At 44.7% G+C, this 17,426-nt stretch overlaps 1 protein-coding gene across 7 annotated transcripts in view; it reads left to right on the top strand.

Moving 5' to 3' along the window:
- ddb2 (damage-specific DNA binding protein 2) overlaps positions 1 to 17,426 on the top strand; it is a 64,727-nt gene that overhangs the window by 20,730 nt on the left and 26,571 nt on the right. For 3 of the 7 annotated variants that reach the window (XM_045705951.1, XM_045705954.1, XM_045705953.1), the window contains exons 1-3: positions 8,781 to 8,921; positions 13,139 to 13,288; positions 13,697 to 13,818. In XM_045705951.1, the coding sequence (XP_045561907.1) occupies positions 13,141 to 13,288; positions 13,697 to 13,818 (270 nt within the window). In that variant the 5' untranslated portion in view covers positions 8,781 to 8,921; positions 13,139 to 13,140. Of the gene's footprint in view, positions 1 to 8,780; positions 8,922 to 13,138; positions 13,289 to 13,696; positions 13,819 to 13,951; positions 14,047 to 17,426 lie in introns of those variants that run through there. The other 4 variants (XM_045705955.1, XM_045705956.1, XM_045705952.1 and 1 more) reach the window with 3 other exon arrangements.

Below are 17,426 nucleotides of genomic sequence, written 5' to 3'. Positions count from 1 at the left end.
CTAATGATTACACCCTAGATCAGCTAGATGCAGGAAAGAGGGTGCAAGGTGCTATTGAATATGTCTCTGTCTGTCCATGTGTCTCTGTCTGTCACCTTAAATTTGTCTCTTGACATTAAAGTATCATGTAGTAGCCTAAACCTATCAATGTTACATTGAGCTGGATGAATGGAATATGCTGTATAGAAACAAGGCAATAGAAGGAATATAAATGACAGTCATCCAATATGCTGTAATAGAAATAAGGCCATGCTCATAAATTTTTTTTAAAAAGTAATCGTCCTCCCTCATCTTAAAATGGCACCGACCTCCACTGTTATAGACATATATTAATGTGTATATGTCTATACCAGTGCTGCCACACACACACAGACACACACAACACACACACACACACACAGCAATCTCTGGCCCCTTCTATTTATTTTTGCTCTCAGTTCAAAATCTAATTTTTGACGTTGAAATATATATGAACTACAATCTCTTCATTGTCTGCTGAAGTTGCCACGAACAGATACGAACAATTTAATCACATGACTTATTGATGCCCATCAGATGAAAAGTCTCATTGTTTTGTCCAAAAGCATCACCGTCAAAATCAATAATTTACAGTTGGTCTTGGGGGGGGGGGGTCTGTGCTGGTGCAGGCATTGTGATGGAATCTTTGAGTGAGTGAGTGACATTATATAGCATTATATTGTATGTGTAACGGCTGTCTGTGGAAAGAGTAGACCAAGGTGCAGCGGAGTTAGTGTTCATCTTGAATTTTAATACGAACAAAGAGAACACTACAAAAATGAACAAAACACGACAGCAAAAACAGTCCTGTTAGGATACACTCTAAACAGAAACAATTACCCACAAAACCCAAAGGAAAAACAGGCTCCTTTATGTGTGACTCCCAATCAGCAACAACGAACTACAGCTGTGCCTGATTGGGAGCCACACACGGCCCAAAACAAAGAAATACAAAAACATAGAAAAATTAACATAGAACGCCCACCCAAAGAAACACCCTGGCCTGAACAAAAACCCCTCTCTATGGCCAGGGCGTTACAGTATGCAATGAAACAATCAATCAAGTGTCTATTGTCTAATGCCTCCACCCGTCCAGGCCACATGGTGACCGGTACACAAGGTAACCACTCTTAGAATAACAGATCTTATGTTAACGGAACGCAAAAGACGAAGAATCAGATAACGATGAAGAAGAGTACACAGCAGTGACGCTGAATATGAGGCTGTCGATTTAGCTCTCATCCTCCTGTTTGCTTGTTGATTTGTTCTGGGTAACCATAGAGACGCACTGTACGGTGGCTTGGAGGTGACATCTGGGTAACCATAGAGACGCACTGTACGGTGGCTTGGAGGTGACATCTGGGTAACCATAGAGACGCACTGTACGGTGGCTTTGAAGGTGACATCTGGGTAACCATAGAGACGCACTGTACGGTGGCTTTGAAGGTGACATCTGGGTAACCATAGAGACGCACTGTACGGTGGCTTGAAGGTGACATCTGGGTAACCATAGAGACGCACTGTACGGTGGCTTTGAAGGTGACATCTGGGTAACCATAGAGATGCACTGTACGGTGGCTTTGAAGGTGACATCTGGGTAACCATAGAGACGCACTGTACGGTGGCTTGGAGGTGACATCTGGGTAACCATAGAGATGCACTGTACAGTGGCTTGAAGGTGACATTTGTCTTGCAATGTGCCTGCCTCCTGCCACCACACTGCTATAAAAACTTCCTGGTTCTGACAGTTCACACCGGAAGCAGCTGAGCAGAGGAGCTTTTAGGGAGGTGCATAACACCCTGACCTTTTATCAATTGCTCGTCCTAATATTTATATATTCCTTAATTCCATTCTTTTACTTTTAGATTTGTGTGTATTTGTTGTGAATTGTTAGATACTACTGCACAGTTGGAGCTAGGAACACAAGCGTTACGCTACACCCCAAATAACATCTGCTAAACGTGTGTGTGTGACAAATAAAATGTAATTCGAATTAGATTTGCTCAACAGCCTCCATCCTCTCTTGCCTCCTTTTTTTGGGGGGGGGAAGGTCAAAGGTTAATGGAGGAGAGTTAAATAAGTAGCATATTGTTTATTATTTTTTTTTTAAACGTGTGTCTTCTGACAAAACAGCAGATTCAGAAAGTGTGGTAGATTTCAAAACTGTTCTGCCGTAGGATAAACATGTATCCTCAATCAAAGGTGGCTATGGAGGAGGGGAGGACAGTCTTCCGTTCACCTACTAACTGATTCACACACTCCTCAACCACATCGGTCACAGACGATGGAGGACAGAAGACGGTCTTTTGGCCAAACGAGAATCTCCCTGTCTGTCTGTCTGTCACACACACACCCTCTTATTCTGTCTGCTGGAGTTTGGACAAAGGGTAAGGTCTAGGCTGGTAGGATTCATGTTATTTATTCCAAGTCCTTCCCCACTAAAACTGGCAATAGCCTGACTGTCCCAGTAACATTAAAGTAGGTTAACTATTAAAGTCACAAGATGTTGGTGAAGGGAGGACGGTTAAAACTAATGACTGGAATGGACTTAAAAACAGAAACCACGTGTTTGATACCATTCCATTCCAGCCATTACTATGAACCTGACCTCCCTAATTAAGGTGCCACCAGCCTCCTGTGATTAAAGTGCAGTTGGTTACAGGTCTTGTCCTTAGACTGAGAGCACGTGATACGATCGCTCAAGTTATAAAGCTATATTTGAGTGTGGTGTGAGTGACCCGTGCTAGTCTGTGAATGATGGTATTTAATGAAGTGTTGGAATGAAGGTGGCCTCTTTAGCACCATTACAGACATAACGGCAACTTATAAATGAGGCTGGTGTGTCTGTGGTCAGGTTTCACTAGTGGTAGTCCAAGGTCAGAGTGTTTACCAGGCAGGGTGCTGGCTGGCCAAGTCATTTCTGTTCCCTATTTCTGTAACTGTCCTTTTCATTCTTCAGCAAGGTGTTGGGTGCTGTGGTGTAACCTCCAAGCAGGGCCAAACCTTGCCAAGGTGTTGGGTGCTGTGGTGTAACCTCTAAGCAGGGCCAAACCAGACCAAGGTGTTGGGTGCTGTGGTGTAACCTCTAAGCAGGGCCAAACCAGACCAAGGTGTTGGGTGCTGTGGTGTAACCTCCAAGCAGGGCCAAGCCAGACCAAGTGTACCAGAGTCACTGACAGAGACAGCTGGCTGGCTTGCCCACTCACCACACACAGTGATCAGAGCTCCTAACCACAGGACCGCCCACCACACCACCCACGCCTCTGATTGGCTAGCATTTAGCAAGATGCATGGCTGTAATTGTAATGAACCCTGTCATGTGACCAGGGCGGGGGGTGAAGCAGAGAAAGGTGGCCATTTCTCAGATTCCCATCAGCCACAATGGAGAGTAATTAAGAGTAGAGTGGTGTAAATACTGTAATACTGTAAATCAGAGTAGTTAGAGTGGTGTGGTGTAAATACTGTAATACTGTAAATCAGAGTAGTTAGAGTGGTGTGGTGTAAATACTGTAAATCAGAGTAGTTAGAGTAGTGTGGTGTAAATACTGTAATACTGTAAATCAGAGTAGTTAGAGTGGTGTAAATACTGTAATACTGTAAATCAGAGTAGTTAGAGTGGTGTAAATACTGTCAATCAGAGTAGTTAGAGTGGTGTAAATACTGTAATACTGTAAATCAGAGTAGTTAGAGTGGTGTAAATACTGTCAATCACAGCTTGATTTCTCTGCTAAGTGTGCTTGAGGCCAGGAGGAGGGGAGTAAACACTGAAGGTCGCATAAACATTGACTGCATCCATAATGGAACGCTTAGGACCAGCCGTGGCTATTTTTACAATCAATACCTTTTGCAATAACCTCGAGGGAGGATTAACAAGATGCCACAGTATATTGTGATGAAAGACCCTTCATGTTTGGAAATCAATCAGTGAACCATGTGGATAATGTTTGGCTCTGAGGAGCCTCCACTGGACCGCTCTAGAATGGACCGCTCTAGAATGGACCGCTCTAGAATGGACCGGTCTAGAATGGACCGCTCTAGAATGGACCGCTCTAGAATGGACTGCTCTAGAATGGACTGGTCTAGAATGGACCGCTCTAGAATGGACCGCTCTAGAATGGACAGCTCTAGAATATCACAACTCTAGAATGGACCGCTCTAGAATGGTCTGCTCTAGAATGGACCGCTCTAGACAGGACCGCTCTAGACTGGACCGCTCTAGAATGGACCGGTCTAGAATGGACTGGTCTAGACTGGACCGCTCTAGAATGGACCGCTCTAGACAGGACCGCTCTAGACTGGACCGCTCTAGAATGGACTGGTCTAGAATGGACTGGTCTAGACTGGACCGCTCTAGAATGGACCGCTCTAGACTGGACCGCTCTAGAATATCACAACTCTAGAATGGACCGCTCTAGAATGGTCTGCTCTAGAATGGACCGCTCTAGAATGGACCGCTCTAGAATGGACCGCTCTAGAATGGACCGAAATGTACATTTCCCAGTTAATGTAATTAATGAAACTTAGTTAAAAACAAAAAAAATGGACTGCAGGGTTTGTTTTAAATCGTTTCCAGTATTTCAGGCTGTCAAGAAAAGTGACGTGAACAGCCTGAAATACTGAGGGAATTGAATTAGAATGTGGAATTGTTATTACAATTTTTTTTTTTTTTTACAAATACAGATTTTTCTGGGGATGTTTCAGCACCCTTACTTTCTGCGGCTGTGCTACGGGGTAATGATCACTCCCTACTGTCCACTCCTTCCATACCTCCCACTCACAGATTCCTGCCATCACATTAGATACCAGAGTGAGGGTCCAACTCATTCCCTGTGAACTCTATGAATCCCGGTCCAATCATTCAGGCACACTGGATTCTATCAGATCTTCTATCACTTGGCCATGTTTTATAAAGAGAGTCCTGCAGGCTGGGAGGTGTTGTTTTTTTATGCATCACCCCCCCCCCAAATCTCTTTTCCTTCCAGAACGTTCTTAGTTTATTTTGTGGGAATAAGAACAGCTGTTAAACTCTGCTCAGTACATTTTAGTCATATTTATAATATCCAGTCTAGCGCTGCCATCTAGTGTTCATTCATTGTCAATTTTTTTTTTTTTTAATAAAGTAATTTAGCAGACACTTATCCAGAGAGATTACAGTAGTGAGTTCATACACTTTTCATACTAGTCCCCCGTGGGAATCGAACCCACAACCTTGGCATTGAAAGGAGCCATGCTCTACCAACTCAGCCACGTGGTAATATTAATAAACAGGGATATATTTGAATTGTGTCCCATAACTTACGTTTGTTAGGCGTTTCAGCACTTTACGCCTCAATAACTCATTACATTGTTTATCGTAAAAATAAAAACACACACAAAAAAGGTGCTTTTGAAAGGAATTTAATTTAAAAAAATGAGTGTTACAATTAATGCTGTGCAGATCAGTTTAGTTTGAGCCTGAAGAAAATATCTTGAAACCTTTATTTAGAAATATTATATTATTATATATATATTATGTAAATATAATACCAACTGAACATGAATGATGGTTTGAACTAAATAATACCACAACAAGAGACAGAAAAACTCACGATACAAAATGTATCCAAACATTTATCAAGCAGACAGAGCACTAACTGATCTGGGACAATGCTACTCTTCAGTGACATCCCACTATGTGTCAGTTAACGAAAATACAACGGTCCTAAAAACAATCGTTGAGAAAATCCAAAAGGTACGTGTGAAAACGAATGAAGCATTGTTGGACTGTGGGACCGTTAGTTATGAAACAACACCGCAGTCCATCTTTGGCTGAATCATGATGCTTACATTCAGTTAATACTGGCTTCATATGTGATCACACACCAAAATATAAAATATTTTACAAAATAGGCTTTGGTGAACTATATTATATTATATATATACACGTATACAGTGGGGGGGAAAAGTATTTGATCCCCTGCTGATTTTGTACGTTTGCTCACTGACAAAGAAAGCATCAGTCTATAATTTTAATGGTAGGTTTATTTGAACAGTGAGAGACAGAATAACAACAAAAAAATCCAGAAAAACGCATGTCAAAAATGTTATAAATTGATTTGCATTTTAATGAGGGAAATAAGTATTTGACCCCCTCTCAATCAGAAAGATTTCTGGCTCCCAGGTGTCTTTTATACAGGTAACGAGCTGAGATTAGGAGAACACTCTTAAAGGGAGTGCTCCTAACCGCAGCTTGTTACCTGTAAAAATGACACCTGTCCACAGAAGCAATCAATCAATCAGATTCCAAACTCTCCACCATGGTGTTAGGGTTTAACCAACTATTTGTTTGCATAACCAATATAATACAACTATTTAAACCTATATAATAAAATTAGTTGTGGTGCATAACTTATGAATACCAATGCTAAACATAAGAGGTTTATATTGTATTAACATAGATTGAGCAACATATAATAGATATGACTAACTGGAGGGTTGCTGGCTAGTAGTGTAGGCTGAGTAGACTCGTGACACACACACACACAATGCCTGGTTGTGGGGCCGCTCAAGGACAGGTGTACGGGAGGGGCTGGTAGAATGGAAGATGGCTGTAGCATAAAAGCAGAAACTGTCCTAACTGTAGCATAAAAACAGGCACTGTCCTTGGGTGTCTGACTCTCGGGTACACACACGAAGATAAGCTAGAAGACAACTATGCCTGGCAACAAAGATGCGTCTAGAGGCTGGGACCAGCCTGCACGCCAACGATAGGTTGGAGTAAGTCTAAAACACACCTAAGCCTCTACTATGACAGGCCCTCAGGGAGAGGGAACTACGTCTGTCAAGAAGTATTTAAGGAAGAACTTATGATGTCATTTCAGTTCTCTGTTTGCCCTGCGAGGTGTTACAGTGAACCCGTATATACGAAGATTGCATTTACCATTATTCTGCTTGACTAATTCTATTAATAAACAGCTGAAAATATATTCAGTAGCCTAGTGTTAAATTTTGTTCTGATACCAGAATTGAATTGACGCAGCCCTAACAATGGCCAAGACCAAAGAGCTCTCCAAGGACATCAGGGACAAGATTGTAGACCTACACAAGGCTGGAATGGGCTACAAGACCATCGCCAAGCAGCTTGGTGAGAAGGTGACAACAGTTGGTGCGATTATTCGCAAATGGTAGAAACACAAAAGAACTGTCAATCTCCCTCGGCCTGGGGCTCCATGCAAGATCTCACCTCGTGGAGTTGCAATGATCATGAGAGCGGTGAGCAATCAGCCCAGATCTACACGGGAGGATCTTGTCAATGATCTCAAGGCAGCTGGGACCATAGTCACCAAGAAAACAATTGGTAGCACACTACGTCGTGAAGGACTGAAATCCTGCAGCACCCGTAAGGTCCCCCTGCTCAAGAAAGCACATATACATGCCCGTCTGAAGTTTGCCAATGAACATCTGAATGATTCAGAGGACAACTGGGTGAAAGTGTTGTGGTCAGATGAGACCAAAATGGAGCTCTTTGGCATCAACTCAACTCGCCGTGTTTGGAGGAGGAGGAATGCTGCCTATGACCCCAAGAACACCATCCGCACCGTCAAACATGGAGGTGGAAACATTATGCTTTGGGGGTGTTTTTCTGCTAAGGGGACAGGACAACTTCACCGCATCAAAGGGACGATGGACGGGGCCATGTACTGTCAAATCTTGGGTGAGAACCTCCTTCCCTCAGCCAGGGCATTGAAAATGGGTCGTGGATGGGTATTCCAGCATGACAATGACCCAAAACACACGGCCAAGGCAACAAAGGAGTGGCTCAAGAAGAAGCACATTAAGGTCCTGGAGTGGCCTAGCCAGTCTCCAGACCTTAATCCCATAGAAAATCTGTGGAGGGAGCTGAAGGTTCGAGTTGCCAAACGTCAGCCTCGAAACCTTAATGACTTGGAGAAGATCTGCAAAGAGGAGTGGGACAAAATCCCTCCTGAGATGTGTGCAAACCTGGTGGCAAACTACAAGAAACGTCTGACCTCTGATTGCCAACAAGGGTTTTGCCACCAAGTACTAAGTCATGTTTTGCAGAGGGGTCAAATACTTATTTCCCTCATTAAAATGCAAATCATTTTATAACATTTTTGACATGCGTTTTTCTGTTATTCTGTCTCTTACTGTTCAAATAAACCTACCATTAAAATTATAGACTCATTATTTCTTTGTAAGTGGGCAAACGTACAAAATCAGCAGGGGATCAAATACTTTTCCCCCCTCACCGTAGCCTAGTGGTTAGAGCGTTAGACTAGTAACCGAAAGGTTTCTAGATCAAATCCCTGAGCTGACAAGGTAAAGATATGTCATTCTGCCCCTGAACAAGGCAGTTAACCCACTGTTCCTAGGCCGTCATTATAAATAAGAATTTGTTCTTAACTGACTTGCCTATTTAAATAAAGGTCAAATAAAAGTGACCAGTGTTGAATGACTATATACATAGGGTAGAGTACCGGGTGGTAGGCGGCTAGTAGCAGTAACTAAGGTTTCGGTTTGCGATATTAGCAATCTAACGTTAGCTAAAGAAATCGGTTACTGGTATTTGCAGATAAATCATTGCAATCGCAACATTTATACTCACGTAAATTGTTATCGTTAGATTTTCTCAACTCAGTCTCCTTGTTCACTTCTCCACTAGTTTCAAATCCGCTCCGCTAATTTCAACCAATCAGCGTAGACTGAACCAGCGGAAGTTCCACCCAACTATTTCCGGTGTATAACTTCCTGAATCCAACATTTCCAACATGCCGCCTGCCGGGCAGAAGATGTAACACAGAGACGTTACAAAACACTGGACTCTCACTTACATAAAGCGCTTCTCACGTGTAGTGTGTGCATGAAAATAACAGTTCAACCGAGAAAAAGGAGCATTGTACTGGTAATGTATTTTCATGTCATTTGAAGAACATGCACTTACATAGTCAGGCTTGTTGTCCGGACGTCGCGTTAGTCGTTTGTTGTTGTGCAACTATTAAATCAAATAAAAAGTTTATTGGTCGTGTTACGTGTACACAGTTTGGCAGACGGTAAACCGGGTGCAGCGAAATGCATACGTTACTAGCTCCTAACAATGCAGTAAAATGTCAAATAGGTACACGAATAATCAATAAAAACAACTAATAAAGATGCATTTACACAAGAGATACTAGGAATGATATGTACAGTAGTAGATATATTACAGTGCGCTAAGAATCCAGTATATAAATACATGTGCGGTGTGTATAAACAGTGTAACTAAAATGCAATTCAGTAGTAGAAATATTAGAATGAGCTATGTCGAGAATACAGTATATAAATACACAGTACAACACCCCGTAGCAAAATGGATAGAATTACAGGGAATTAGGGACAGATCGAAATTTACCAGTGGTGGGGGGTGGTCCCAAATAGGGTGTGTTTTTGGGTTTTTTTTCCCTCCGGTTTACATTTGCCCATCTGCTAATATTTCCCTATAAACAATGGCATGACTTATTTTTTGATATGACCCTAATAAAGTTTAGATATGTTTTTGAAGGTTTGTTATGGTGTGGATATTATTATTATTAATATTATTAAGCTTTAGCTACTGCAGGCCTATGATATGAAGGCAGTTCATCCCGGATGCCTTTGCATGCAATGCCCTGATACATTTAGTGTTCAAATCTCTGACAGATGAACCATGAGGTGGACAATTATTGTTTTAGGAAAGTAGCCCCCCCAAAAAAAGGTTATAAAGTTTTGCTTATGCTACACAAGGAATAGTGTTTTTGTAATTTGTTATAGGCTGCTTTTAAGGACATGTAATTGTGGCTCATTTGGCCAACATCCCTCGTTTATTGATGGCGCTGGCTTCGCCAGGTTGGATTGAGAATGCATATGGATGTCCATTACATTTCTCAAATGTCCGGGTAAATTAAAATATACACTGTCATGTTGTCCAGCGCCAAAATTTTCCTAAAGGAAACTCTGAAATAGCATATTGTTTTTTTTATGAAGATTTTAGAATATTCACATCAAAATCTGTAGCCAATTGGATGGAAATCTAGCTGTAGACTCCCTAAAGACACCCTGTAGACACCCTAAAGACACCCTAAAGACACCCTGAAGACTCCCTAAAGACACCCTGTAGACACCCTAAAGACACCCTGAAGACTCCCTAAAGACACTCTGAAGACACCCTAAAGACGCCCTGAAGACGCCCTGAAGACGCCCTGAAGACGCCCTGAAGACGCCCTGAAGACACCCTGAAGACACCCTGAAGACACCCTGAAGACACCCTGAAGACACCCTGAAGACTCCCTAAAGACACCCTGAAGACGCCCTAAAGACACCCTGAAGACTCCCTAAAGACACTCTGAAGACACCCTAAAGACGCCCTGAAGACACCCTAAAGACGCCCTGAAGACGCCCTGAAGACACCCTGAAGACGCCCTGAAGACGCCCTGAAGACGCCCTGAAGACACCCTGAAGACACCCTGAAGACACCCTGAAGACTCCCTAAAGACACCCTGAAGACGCCCTAAAGACACCCTGAAGACTCCCTAAAGACACTCTGAAGACACCCTAAAGACGCCCTGAAGACGCCCTGAAGACGCCCTGAAGACGCCCTGAAGACGCCCTAAAGACGCCCTGAAGACGCCCTGAAGACGCCCTGAAGACGCCCTGAAGACACCCTGAAGACACCCTGAAGACTCCCTAAAGACACCCTGAAGACGCCCTAAAGACACCCTAAAGACACCCTGAAGACGCCCTAAAGACACCCTAAAGACACCCTAAAGACACCTTAAAGACACCCTGAAGACACCCTGAAGACACCCTAAAGACACCCTAAAGCAAGTGTGCTAGTCCAGTGTTACTTTGATTATGTCAGCACATCATGGTTCACCAGAAGCCCCAAACATCTAAAGAATAAGGTACCAGCCAAACAAACTTGTAAGAATTGTACTTCAACTCCCACCTCATACTCATGTGGAGGTTGAGCATCTCTGTAATGTCTCTGTGTCTATGTATTTGTATATGTATTTATGTAAAAAACAAATAAGGAACCACAATATAAATAAATCCCAACTTTATTGTACAAACCCGGTCGCTTTAAAAAAAAAAAATCTTTGTGCCGTTGGAAAATATTCGGACACCTTGACTTTTCCCACATTTTGTTACGTTACAGCCTTATTCTAAAATAGATTAAATAAAATAATTTCCTCAACAATCTTCTCACAATACCCCATAATGACAAAGCGAAAACAGGTTTTTGGAAATGTTTGCAAATTTATAAGGGGAAAAAAACAAATACCTTATTTACAAAAGTACTCAGACCCTTTGCTACGAAACTCGAAATTGAGCTCAGGTGCATCCTGTTTCCATTGATCATCCTTGAGATGTTTTTACAACTTGATTGGAGTCCACCTGTGGTGAATTCAATTGATTGGACATGATTTGGAAAGGCACACACCTGTCTATATCAGGTCCCACAGTTGACAGTGCATGTCAGAGATAAAACCAAGCCATGAGGTCGAAGGAATTTTCCGTGAAGCTCCGAGACAGGATTGTGTGGAGGCACAGATCTGGGGAAGGGTACCAAAACATTTCTGCAGCATTGAAGGTCCCCAAGAACACAATAGCCTCCATCATTCTTAAATGGAAGAAGTTTGGAATCACCAAGACTCATCGTAGAGTTGGCCTCCTGGCCTAACTGAGAAATCAGGGGAGATGAGCCTTGGTCAGGGAGGTGACCAAGAACCCAATGGTCACTCTGACAGAGCTCCAGAGTTCCTCTGTGGAGATGGGAGAACCTTCCAGAAGGACAACCATCTCTGCATCATTCCAACAATCAGGCCTTTATGGTAGAGTGGACAGATGGAAGCTACTCCTCAGTAAAAGGCACATGACAGTATATAATTGTGTGTATAGACAGTATGGTCAGTATATCATGGTATGTATAGACAGTAAATAATGGTGTGTATAGACAGTAGATAATGGTGTGTATAGACAGTATGGCCGGTATATAATGGTGTATGAATAGACAGTATATAATGGTGTGTATACTATTTTTTTCGGGGGGGCTCCCGAGTGGCCCAGCGGTCTAAGGCACTGCATCTCAGTGCTAGAGGCATCATTACAGACACCCTGGTTCGAATCCAGGCTGTATCACAACCGGCCGTGAGTCCCATAGGGCGTTAAATAAAGGTGAAATAAATATGTGAATAGAGAAGCTGTACGGCAGAGCCTTGACTAGAATACAGTGTATACACATAAAGTGGGTAAAGGTCGGTACCAGGTGAAGGGTTGAGTACCAGGTGAAGGTCAGTACCAGGTGCAGGGTTGAGTACCAGGTGAAGGTCAATACCAGGTGAAAGCCGGTACCAGGTGAAGGGTTGAGTACGGCGTGAAAGTCGGTACCAGGTGAAGTTTGGTACCAGGTGCAGGGTTGAGTACCATGTGAACGTCGGTACCAGGTGAAGTTTGGTACCAGGTGCAGGGTTGAGTACCATGTGAAGGTCAGTACCAGGTGAAGGGGTGAGTACCAGGTGAAGGTCAGTACAGGGTTGAGTACCAGGTGAAGAGTTGAGTACCAGGTGAAGGTCAGTACAGGGTTGGGTACCAGGTGAAGGGGTGAGTACCAGGTGAAGGTCAGTACAGGGTTGAGTACCGGGTGCAGGGTTGAGTACCATGTGAAGGTCAGTACCAGGTGCAGGGTTGAGTACCAGGTGCAGGTTTGAGTACCATGTGAAGGTCGGTACCAGGTGAAGGTCAGTACCAGGTGAAGGTATCTGTTCTAGCTAGCTAGAATACATACTTTGTATATAGTTACATACTGTGTATCTATTTCATGTTTTCTTTGTCGATCCGTGTGGTTGATCCCAAATTGAAAACTGTTAATGTCGATGAGTTTATTTCATCAATCACAAATCACAAATTAATTGGAAAGGTGTCACTCCCCCCCCCCCCCCCATTTTTATCTTCCGTTCATTTCAGGTTGAGGAATAGGATCATAGTCCGTCCATAGCTGCACTGCACAGGTGTTTGTTAAATACACTTGGGGTTTAGACAGCCTGTCGAACTTTGGATTTAGCTGTGAACACAAGCGATTCGTTTTTTATTTTCTTACACACTCAGAAATGGCACGGGCAAAGAAGGCTCCTTCAGAAGCGTCTGAATCGAAGCAGAAGTCGAGGAAGCAGAATGGAGAAACGTCTGGGGCCGCAGGACAAACCATCTCCAAGAAGCTACAGCAGAAGATGGACGGGAAGACCACATTGAGAACAGGTCAGCTAGTAATACCAATGGATCTAATAGAAACACCAATCTCCGTTATAGAAGCTTTTGATCCACCCGGCACAGCCAGAAGAGGACTGGCCACCCCTCATAGCCTGGTTCCTCTCTAGGTTTCTTCCTAGGTTTTTGGCCTTTCTAGGGAGTTTTTCCTAGCCACCGTGCTTCTTTCACATGCATTGCTTGCTGTTTGGGGTTTTAGGCTGGGTTTCTGTACAGCACTTTGAGATTTCAGCTGATGTACGAAGGGCTATATAAAAACATTTGATTTGATTTGATTGGCTGCACTGTCTTGTATTTCATTTCCCACTCCAGAAATGTTACTGTATATATCTTGTCACAGAGAGAAGTGACTCTTTCCATTCTTTGATGTTATTGATTTGTACCGGTCTTGTATTTCAGGGCCTGTTTTACCAACCACCATGACCAAATCTTCAGTTGGGAAAAGAAGTGGACCAGGAAGCATCCTGCACTACATTTACCAGAGTACACTGGGGCAGAGCCTTCATTCTCAGATGAGACAGGTGCACTACATTTACCAGAGTACACTGGGGCAGAGCCTTCATTCTCAGATGAGACAGCTACACTACATTTACCAGAGTACACTGGGGCAGAGCCTTCATTCTCAGATGAGACAGGTACACTACATTTACCAGAGTACACTGGGGCAGAGCCTTCATGCTCAGATGAGACAGCTACACTACATTTACCAGAGTACACTGGGGCAGAGCCTTCATTCTCAGATGAGACAGGTACACTACATTTACCAGAATACACTGGGGCAGAGCCTTCATTCTCAGATGAGACCGGTACACTACATTTACCAGAGTACACTGTGGCAGAGCCTTTATTCTCAGATGAGACCAGTACATTACTACAGTCAGACTAGTGTGTCTTGACAGCTGGTAGGGTGACTAGGGAACAGTAGTGTAACAGCTGGTAGGGTGACTAGGGAACAGTAGTGAGACAGCTGGTAGGGTGACTAGGGAACAGTAGTGTCTAACAGCTGGTAGGGTGACTAGGGAACAGTAGTGTCTAACAGCTGGTAGGGTGACTAGGGAACAGTAGTGTGACAGCTGGTAGGGTGACTAGGGAACAGTAGTGTGACAGCTGGTAGGGTGACTAGGGAACAGTAGTGTGACAGCTGGTAGGGTGACTAGGGAACAGTAGTGTCTAACAGCTGGTAGGGTGACTAGGGAACAGTAGTGTAACAGCTGGTAGGGTGACTAGGGAACAGTAGTGTAACAGCTGGTAGGGTGACTAGGGAACAGTAGTGTGACAGCTGGTAGGGTGACTAGGGAACAGTAGTGTCTAACAGCTGGTAGGGTGACTAGGGAACAGTAGTGTCTAACAGCAGGTAGGGTGACTAGGGAACAGTAGTGTAACAGCTGGTAGGGTGACTAGGGAACAGTAGTGTCTAACAGCTGGTAGGGTGACTAGGGAACAGTAGTGTGACAGCTGGTAGGGGGACTAGGGAACAGTAGTGTAACAGCTGGTAGGGTGACTAGGGAACAGTAGTGTCTAACAGCTGGTAGGGTGACTAGGGAACAGTAGTGTGACAGCTGGTAGGGGGACTAGGGAACAGTAGTGTAACAGCTGGTAGGGTGACTAGGGAACAGTAGTGTCTAACAGCTGGTAGGGTGACTAGGGAACAGTAGTGTCTAACAGCAGGTAGGGTGACTAGGGAACAGTAGTGTAACAGCTGGTAGGGTGACTAGGGAACAGTAGTGTGTAACAGCTGGTAGGGTGACTAGGGAACAGTAGTGTCTAACAGCTGGTAGGGTGACTAGGGAACAGTAGTGTCTAACAGCTGGTAGGGTGACTAGGGAACAGTAGTGTGACAGCTGGTAGGGTGACTAGGGAACAGTAGTGTCTAACAGCTGGTAGGGTGACTAGGGAACAGTAGTGAGACAGCTGGTAGGGTGACTAGGGAACAGTAGTGTCTAACAGCTGGTAGGGTGACTAGGGAACAGTAGTGTGACAGCTGGTAGGGGGACTAGGGAACAGTAGTGTAACAGCTGGTAGGGTGACTAGGGAACAGTAGTGTGACAGCTGGTAGGGTGACTAGGGAACAGTAGTGTGACAGCTGGTAGGGTGACTAGGGAACAGTAGTGTGACAGCTGGTAGGGGGACTAGGGAACAGTAGTGTAACAGCTGGTAGGGTGACTAGGGAACAGTAGTGTCTAACAGCAGGTAGGGTGACTAGGGAACAGTAGTGTAACAGCTGGTAGGGTGACTAGGGAACAGTAGTGTAACAGCTGGTAGGGTGACTAGGGAACAGTAGTGTAACAGCTGGTAGGGGGACTAGGGAACAGTAGTGTCTAACAGCTGGTAGGGGGACTAGGGAACAGTAGTGAGACAGCTGGTAGGGTGACTAGGGAACAGTAGTGTAACAGCTGGTAGGGTGACTAGGGAACAGTAGTGTCTAACAGCTGGTAGGGGGACTAGGGAACAGTAGTGTCTAACAGCTGGTAGGGGGACTAGGGAACAGTAGTGTCTAACAGCTGGTAGGGTGACTAGGGAACAGTAGTGTCTAACAGCTGGTAGGGTGACTAGGGAACAGTAGTGTAACAGCTGGTAGGGTGACTAGGGAACAGTAGTGTAACAGCTGGTAGGGTGACTAGGGAACAGTAGTGTCTAACAGCTGGTAGGGTGACTAGGGAACAGTAGTGTCTAACAGCTGGTAGGGGGACTAGGGAACAGTAGTGTAACAGCTGGTAGGGGGACTAGGGAACAGTAGTGTAACAGCTGGTAGGGTGACTAGGGAACAGTAGTGTGACAGCTGGTAGGGTGACTAGGGAACAGTAGTGTCTAACAGCTGGTAGGGGGACTAGGGAACAGTAGTGTGTGACAGCTGGTAGGGTGACTAGGGAACAGTAGTGTAACAGCTGGTAGGGTGACTAGGGAACAGTAGTGTAACAGCTGGTAGGGTGACTAGGGAACAGTAGTGTGACAGCTGGTAGGGTGACTAGGGAACAGTAGTGTCTAACAGCTGGTAGGGGGACTAGGGAACAGTAGTGTAACAGCTGGTAGGGGGACTAGGGAACAGTAGTGTGACAGCTGGTAGGGGGACTAGGGAACAGTAGTGTAACAGCTGGTAGGGTGACTAGGGAACAGTAGTGTGACAGCTGGTAGGGTGACTAGGGAACAGTAGTGTCTAACAGCTGGTAGGGTGACTAGGGAACAGTAGTGTCTAACAGCTGGTAGGGTGACTAGGGAACAGTAGTGTAACAGCTGGTAGGGGGACTAGGGAACAGTAGTGTCTAACAGCTGGTAGGGGGACTAGGGAACAGTAGTGAGACAGCTGGTAGGGTGACTAGGGAACAGTAGTGTCTAACAGCTGGTAGGGGGACTAGGGAACAGTAGTGTCTAACAGCTGGTAGGGGGACTAGGGAACAGTAGTGTCTAACAGCTGGTAGGGTGACTAGGGAACAGTAGTGTCTAACAGCTGGTAGGGTGACTAGGGAACAGTAGTGTAACAGCTGGTAGGGTGACTAGGGAACAGTAGTGTAACAGCTGGTAGGGTGACTAGGGAACAGTAGTGTCTAACAGCTGGTAGGGTGACTAGGGAACAGTAGTGTCTAACAGCTGGTAGGGGGACTAGGGAACAGTAGTGTAACAGCTGGTAGGGTGACTAGGGAACAGTAGTGTCTAACAGCTGGTAGGGGGACGAGGGAACAGTAGTGTAACAGCTGGTAGGGGGACTAGGGAACAGTAGTGTCTAACAGCTGGTAGGGGGACTAGGGAACAGTAGTGTAACAGCTGGTAGGGTGACTAGGGAACAGTAGTGTAACAGCTGGTAGGGTGACTAGGGAACAGTAGTGAGACAGCTGGTAGGGTGACTAGGGAACAGTAGTGTGGCAGCTGGTAGGGTGACTAGGGAACAGTAGTGTGACAGCTGGTAGGGTGACTAGGGAACAGTAGTGTGACAGCTGGTAGGGTGACTAGGGAACAGTAGTGTCTAACAGCTGGTAGGGTGACTAGGGAACAGTAGTGTCTAACAGCTGGTAGGATGACTAGGGAACAGTAGTGTCTAACAGCTGGTAGGGTGACTAGAGAACAGTAGTGTCTAACAGCTGGTAGGGTGACTAGAGAACAGTAGTGTCTAACAGCTGGTAGGGTGACTAGGGAA

Source organism: Salmo salar, chromosome ssa23 (assembly GCF_905237065.1).
Source record: "Salmo salar chromosome ssa23, Ssal_v3.1, whole genome shotgun sequence".
Classification (NCBI taxonomy): Eukaryota; Metazoa; Chordata; class Actinopteri; order Salmoniformes; family Salmonidae; genus Salmo; species Salmo salar.
The sequence above is the reverse complement of the archived record's forward strand: the minus strand, read 5'-3'. Positions and strand labels throughout refer to the sequence as shown.